Genomic DNA, 7,058 nt, shown 5'->3' with positions numbered 1-7,058 from the left:
GCGGCGGACGGGTTTTGGCAACGGAGCTTCCGGGAAGGAGGGCGTGAGCGAGAGAGGGAGGGAGGGAGGAGCGCCGGGGATGACGCGTCCTGGCCCCACCTTCTCAGCTTGCCCCGCCTCCTCCTCCTCCTCCTCCTCCTCTCCGTCTCCTCCAGGAAGGTTTAGCTTAGTCCTTCTCCAACGGGCGCCCTCTGCTGGTTGGGGGTCTTTTGGCTGCCGCAAACAGCGTCGCAAAGCGGGCTGGGGGGTGCCCCAGTTGTTCGCCCTCCCACAGCACATCTGGGGGCGCCAGGTTGGAGAAGCTGCTTTCAGGACAGAGCGCTGGAGCCGCCCTCTTTGACCAGTGGTATGCGCACCACTTGTGGTACTTTGCCACGTGGCCGGTGGAACGTGAGGGCAAGCCAAGTGTAGCAGGGGAGGGGAATGGCCCAAAGCCAGCCAAGCCCGAGAGAAAGACTGGGTTGGTTATTTGGGGGGCAAAGTCAACAGAATGGGTTCATTATTATTATTATTACATTATTAGAAGCCTTAATATTAAGCATAATAGAGCAATTTGCCCCCCAAATAACAAAATTAGTCTTTCGTATCTTGGGAAAGCCTGACTTTTTTGCCCTCTTTTGGGTAAGGAAAGACTACGGCCTGTCTTTTGACCCACTTTGGGGTTAGAAAAGAATTAGGTCGAGGTAAGGCCGCATTCTGAGGACTTTGCCCCCCCAAAATGACCAACACAATTTGTGATATGTTAGGAAAGCCTGACTTTTTTGCCCTCTTTGGGGTAAGGTTTATTTCCTTGTGTGGCCACTATGCCTAAAATAACCACAGGAGGGCACTCTTTGCATGTTCTATGCTATAATGGTCTTTGTACTCCCATTCAGGCTGCCATGCCCAAAATAAACACAGGAGGGCACTCTTTTCATTCACTATGTTTAATAATAATAATAATTATTATTATTATTATTATCGAGCATCGCACAGTCAGCCAGATGTTCAGACTGGATTTGGCATTTTGTCTACCTATCGAGTCCTTACCCAGGACCTGGGATAGGCAGATGTGGATGTTTGATGGTTTTACAGATATCGTCGCAGGATGGAAGCAGTTCCTAATAAGGCTGCCTTTTGCAATTGACTAATAGCGAATTATTATTATTATTATTATTATTATTATTATTATTATTATTATTATTATTATTATTATTATTAAAAAATAGTAAAGTTGGAAGGGACCTTGGAGGTCATCTAGTCCAACCCCCTGCTCAGGCAGGAAACCCCATACCATTTCAGACAAATGCCTGTCCTTTATATATGTTCTTTGTATATATGCTCTTTGTAGTTCCCTTTAGGCTGCTATACCCAAAATAACCACACGAGGGCACTCTTTGCATGCCCTGTGCTATACATCAGCAGTTCTCAACTTGTGGGGTCGAACGACCATTTCACGGGGTCCCCAAACAACTCAGTCCACCGTTTTTTTTCCCCCTTTTCCTTAGCTTTTATTCTATTGGCTTTTGAAAGCCAACAGAGTTAGACTCTCTTGATGTGTTTGTGAAGTTGTGCTTCATCGCTTGTTGCGATGCTGTTTGTCAGTTGTATCTTTTCTGCTTTCTTTCCAAGGTCCCAAAGCACAGGAGAAATTTAAGCGGCTCGCGTTAACACCGAATAAAATGGGATGAGCAGAAAGGAGATGGTAAGAAAGTTTTAAAGTCATCAAATGACCTAGAAAGCGGCCAGCCCTCTTTTACATCAGCCGGTTCTGAAATTGAAAGACTGAAAGGAAGTTGGGGGCAACTGAAGGGAACATGGATGGCCAAAGGTTCGCTTCTTTTCATGAGCTACTGAGCTTGCAGAGGTCTATATCCTGACTTTTCTAAAGGAAGGGCAGAATTCTCACCTTCTGTATGAATAAAGGATGTTTCCGATCTGACCGATCTTGAGTGTACTTTTGAACAGACAAATCCATCTTCAGTTGTTTCCCCATTCTTACACCCTAAGCAGTTTATTTTTCTTGCAGATGAGGAGGAATCTGTGAAAAAACCCAACAAATGTTCCCTGGTTTGGGAGGTGAGTAGTATTTATGGTCTAACTGAGGCATTTGGTGATTCCCAGCGTCACTAAGAAAGTCCTGGTTTTTATTATGCCCCCTTAGTGACAGGACAGAGAAACACCTTCAGGAACTGAACTGTGGGTGCTCTGTACAATTGTCCCTTCAGAGCACCCCTTCTCTTTAATTCAAAAAGTGGGAGATGTCAGGACTCACTCTAAAAGGTTACTTCAACCCTCAGGGCTTCACCAGTAAGCCACGGGCAAGGAAAGAGGAATTATCTGCATTACGCCAGCTTCCAGTCCATGCAATGCAACCCTCGATACGTAGGCTGGCTCAGAATCTCTCCTGCCTCTCTCTGTGTCCTTCTAGGGCACGGCAAAGGAGCGGAGCTTTGGCGAGGTGAAGTTCAAGCAGTGTGCTGCTGAAAACATGGCACGGGAGCATTTTAAGAAACACGGCACTGAGCATTATTGGGATCTAGGCTCTGAGCGAGTCAGTCCTAGAACCCACAGACTGACGGCCTTTTCTGGAGCTCCTTGTCACATTTCTGAGCGTTTGACATAAAGGGCAAGAACTGAGCAGAAACATTAAGACTCTAAGCCCTGCCTCCCCCCCGCCCCCCTCATTCCCACAAATTCCTCCCCGTACAATGCACACAATTAAAGGAAATATTTTTCAGATCCAAAGAACGGCTTTTGATTTTAATGTTTGGCTTTGGACTAACAGGACACGCGTGTGAGAGAGATCTTCAGCTTCCCCACTGCCACAAGTGCACCTTCACTCAGTCTTGGGGTTTTATCATTCCTGCCCTGCAGGAGTGCCAAGGAGAGGATATTAAAATGTCTGGCTCTAAAAAATGCTATTCTACTCTTAGGAAAGCTCAGGTCTTTCAGATACCTTGCTGGTCCCCACACACCCCATTTAATCCATTTTCTTGCTGCAGAGAGAGATTCGGTTAAGCTCTAGCTGGAACTCCACGTCTCTTATTCTGTTGGTAGCCGCTTTGCTTGGGTTGGTCGTAGCCGAGGGATATTTAAAAACAGCGAGGAAAGTGCACAGGAGGCCCGCTTAGGCTCCCATCGCCTGTTTCCTGGGAGAGAGGAAGTTATTTATTGAGACTAAAGTGGTCAAGCCCTCTGGGAAGAATGGAGTCCTACGGTTAAAGAAGGAATAGCAGCCACAAAAGGAAATAAACCCTTTTAACATGATTTTAAGATTATTATTATTTTTTATTTATCTGTTGAAGCTATTGGATGCTATTAAGGGTCAAAAAACAGTGCCATCCATCCCGTGGTTGAAGCAGGTATACAGCAGCCATTACAAAACTTTTCAATGGCATTTTAAGGCTATTCTTTATTATTAAAACCTTATTAATATTAATAGGGCATCACAGTCCTCCTTAACTAGGTTGAAGGCTTTTGAAGCAGATTTCTTCTTCCGCGCCTGTGCGTTGCAGCAAACGGGCCTCCCCTGGCCCTGTTCATAAGGTGTTAATACCGTTAATAAAGACAGAGAATATCGTAATTTTAAAATGCCATTAAAAGCGTTTATTTCTTTGGGTGGCCGCAATACCCGTTTTTGACCACAGGAGGGCAGAGCTTTCCGTCCCGTAGCATTAACGTTGAGGCCTTTTGCCCAGCATCGGGACACCGAGAAGCTAAGCCGCAAAGCGCAGAGCGTCGCCACTCTATGCTCCTCCGAAAGGGACGGGCCGCTTCCCTCGGCCTTCGGCGCATGTCCGCCGGCTGGTTCTTCGCCAGCAATCCAGCAATCTCCCAGAGGCCTTTTCGGCAATGGCGGACTTCCTGTCCCTCGAACCCTCCACTTCCGGCTTCTCCTCTCCGAGCCACGTGGCTGCAGAGGCTCTTTTGGTGGCGGTTTTGCACGTGTAACAGTGAGTAGCCTTTGCGAATGAGTCCGTTTTTGGGAACACTCAGTAAACAAATTATGTGTATGTAGCCATTTGTGTTAAAATTAAGAATTAAGTCCCACTTGAGTAACTGCCCCCTGCTTTTAATTAAAGGGCCAGTTGCATGTCCTCTGCATTTAAACATGGCGACCTTGTTCAAGAGCCACTTATGGACTCTGGGGCTCCCTTTTTTTCCAGACACCCAGTGGAAAGGTTTTTTAAATGAAATAAAATAAACTCCCAGGGTTTTACTTTGCGTTTGTTCCAATTTACTGTGCACTTGAATAACTGCCTCCTACTTTTAATTAAACAGTTGCATTTAAACATGGCGACCATTTTGAAGAGCCACTGATGGACTCTGGGGCTCCCTTTTTTTTTCCAGCACCAAGTGGAAAGGTTTTTTAAATAAAATAAAATAAACTAGGGTTTTCTTTGCATTTGTTCCAGTTTACTGTGCACTTGAATAACTGCACCCTGCTTTTAATTAAACAGCCAGTTGCATTCAAATACGGCAACCATTTTGAAGAGCCGCTGATAGACTTTGGGGCTCCCGTTTTTACAGGCACCCAATGGAAAGGTTTTTTTAAAATAAAATAAAACAAACTCCAAGGGTTTCACTTTGCATTTGTTCCAATTTACTGTGCACTTGAATAACTGCACTGGCTTTTAATTAAACAGCAAGTAGCATTTAAATATGGAGACTTTGCTGAAGAGGTACTGATAGACTCTGTGGCTCCCTTTTTTTTCCAGGCATCCAGTTCGCCACCTCTGCTTCAGCTCCCACAGCCTCATCATGGCCAACATCCCCAATGAAAAGACTCCCCCATGGAGCCAGCATCACGGAGGACGACTTGACCGCTCGCCGAAGGTGAGAGCTGACCCTCACAGTGGTACTTTTTATCTCAACCAGCAGGAGGCACCCTGTGACACCACTCTCAGGGTTGCTAGACTACAATTCCCAGCAGACAATATTGCAGGACGCTGGAGGCATTCCCCCAAGTTGGCCTTCCTCAGTTTAAACCCAGGGTCTTCCAACTTGGCCCTTTTATGACTTGTGGACTTCAACTCCCAGAATTCCTCAGCCAGCGTGCCTGGCTGAGGAATTCTGGGAGTTGAAGTCCACAAGTCATAAAAGGGCCAAGTTGGAAGACCCCTGGTTTAAAAAGGAAAAGAGAAGAAGCCGCAATGGAGGAGCGTTTGAGAGCTTATGGTGGCAGAGAGCCAGGATGTTGTGGCCAAGCCAGGCAGGGGTTTAGGATGGGAGGGTAGCCAGCTATAAATCGCAAGAAGCTCTGGTGAGCAGCAAGTGGCTTGGAAGAACAAACCCAGTGTGATGGGTGGTAAGATGTTCCAGCACCCATTATTATGGGTTGGCTTGGCTAAGGTTGATGGGGATTATAGTCCAGCTGCTTCTGGATGGCTATTGGCCTCCCCTCCTCTTGGAATACAGAGTAGTTTAGCTTATCCAAATCCTGTTTTAAATCTTCTCTTCTCCTTTCCCTTTTCCCTCCCTTTCCCCTCTTCTCCCCTTCCCTCCTCTCCTTTTCCTTCCTCTCTTCTCTCCCCTTCCCTCCTTTTCCCTCCCCTCCCCTCTTCCTCCCACTTCCCTTCCCTCTCTTATCTCCTCTCTCTTCCCCTTCTCCCTTCCTTTCCCATTTGTTTCCTCGTACTCTGAGCTGTCTTCCAGGAAGGTGAATACAAGACAGCCAGGGAATTCTGGGGATTGAAGTCCACTTGTCTTATCATGGCCAAGGTTAAGAAGCAGTACTCTAAAAGTAGAACAACCTGGAACCATTAAGGGTGCTCCTTCAAGCCTACTCTGAATTGATGTGCTTGCATTTTAACATCTCCTTGGCCCTAGAGAGGAACCAGAGTCTGGAGCAGGGGTCTTCAAACTTGGCTCCTTTATGACTTGTGGACTTCAACTCCCAGAATATGCTGAAGAAATCCACAAGTCATAAAAGGGCCAAGTTTGAAGGCCTCTGGTCTGGAGCAACGTTCTTCAATCTGGGCAACTTTAAGACATGTCGATCAATTCCCAGAATTCCCCAGCCAGCGTGAATTTGAAGTGCAGACATCTTAACGTTGCCAAGGTTGGAAGGTTGCTCCAGAGGATTTTGGACTGCTGGGAACCAGGCTGGTTGAAAAGCACCCTGCTTATTTTCTTTTCCCTCTTCTCCCCTTGCTTCTCTCTGAACAGGCACAGAGGCATTATCTACACCTACGAATTCTCCACAGACAAGCTGGTGGCAGAGAGCGTCCTTCCTATCTGCCGCTCCTCTTACAACGAAGTGGCCGGCTACAGCTACAACATTGGCCTTGTGGTCCCCTATGACAACATCTAGGCAGGGTGGGAAGCAGGGAAGTCCAGCTGAGCTGGACCCTGGAGAAGAAGAGCCCCAAGGATGGCGTTCCTGGAGATCTCTTTGGAGGGCTCGGAAGCCACGGGTTGGCCAAGCAGGCAGCAGAAGAAGGTGGGGTGAACACATTGGGGTTCCACAGCTTTAATAACAGCGCTGTAGGAACATAGAAGAGATGGTGGCTAACAGGAACCATGATAGATAGTCAAGAATCAGGAGATGATAATAAAGGCTTTAGCCCAAGAATCAGGAGGTAGTAAGACAGATTGTAGCCCACATGTGCAGACATCATTCTGGGGGAAGTGAGGGCTTCCATTCCTTCCACCTAGCTAAAGTAGTTTAGTGCTGCCTTTCCAGAACAGGCGCCGACGCTACCTGCAACATCAGGAGATCTTAAGAAGAAGAAGAGACTTTGGGAGCGTTTTTCTTGTAAATAAAATATCTTTATTGAGTGTTGGTCTCGGGATGAGGGGATTGGTGTGCTTGAAAATGGCTGTTTTATTGTCAGGGATGCTAGTTTTTAAAATAGCACATTAGGAGAGGATCCAGAGGCCATCCCAGTTGGAGAAAATCCTGCCACAGGTAAGTCAAGCATGTGTGTAAGTATCCTTTCTTCTCCAGCTCCACTGGCACTTTGCCTGATCGCACCAGGATTGCCGAAGCAGCACCCCTCCTTAACTGTGCTGCCTGGGGCTGCTGGGAGTTGTAGTACATCTCTAGCTTGGTGCAGCATGGGGATCTTTGCCTG

General features: G+C 46.9%; 1 protein-coding gene and 1 long non-coding RNA gene across 3 annotated transcripts; both read left to right on the top strand.

Moving 5' to 3' along the window:
• The first annotated feature begins 49 nt into the window (after positions 1-49).
• On the top strand, positions 50-1,738 carry LOC120303152. Its single transcript, XR_005555360.1, has 2 exons — positions 50-346; positions 1,612-1,738. It is a non-coding gene; the product is annotated as an uncharacterized LOC120303152 (long non-coding RNA).
• A 275-nt stretch (positions 1,739-2,013) lies between these two features.
• Positions 2,014-6,762, top strand: LOC120303161 (F-box/WD repeat-containing protein 8-like). 2 transcript variants are annotated; one of them, XM_039332407.1, is made up of 3 exons: positions 2,014-2,058; positions 4,701-4,818; positions 6,151-6,762. In XM_039332407.1, exons 1-3 carry the CDS (start codon positions 2,040-2,042, stop codon positions 6,293-6,295), a joined length of 282 nt encoding a protein of 93 aa, XP_039188341.1. In that variant the 5' UTR covers positions 2,014-2,039; the 3' UTR covers positions 6,296-6,762. The 2 variants fall into 2 exon arrangements, with proteins under 2 accessions (XP_039188341.1, XP_039188340.1); XM_039332406.1 differs by lacking the exon at positions 2,014-2,058 and adding an exon at positions 3,751-3,935.
• Positions 6,763-7,058: the final 296 nt, after the last annotated feature.

The sequence above is a fragment of the Crotalus tigris genome, unplaced genomic scaffold (assembly GCF_016545835.1).
Source record: "Crotalus tigris isolate CLP2741 ecotype Arizona unplaced genomic scaffold, ASM1654583v1 scf7180000024461.2689607, whole genome shotgun sequence".
NCBI lineage: Eukaryota > Metazoa > Chordata > Lepidosauria > Squamata > Viperidae > Crotalus > Crotalus tigris.
The sequence above is the reverse complement of the archived record's forward strand: the minus strand, read 5'-3'. Positions and strand labels throughout refer to the sequence as shown.

What these genes read in the sequence shown, in the direction of transcription:
- LOC120303161 (XM_039332406.1), top strand. Translation starts at nt 3,776, where the DNA reads ATGTCCGCCGGCTGGTTCTTCGCCAGCAATCCAGCAATCTCCCAGAGG. An exon ending in GCGGTTTTGCACGTGTAACA is followed by an intron (nt 3,936 to 4,700) that starts GTGAGTAGCCTT and finishes TTTTTTTTCCAG; the next exon opens with GCATCCAGTTCGCCACCTCT. An exon ending in GACTTGACCGCTCGCCGAAG is followed by an intron (nt 4,819 to 6,150) that starts GTGAGAGCTGAC and finishes CTCTCTGAACAG; the next exon opens with GCACAGAGGCATTATCTACA.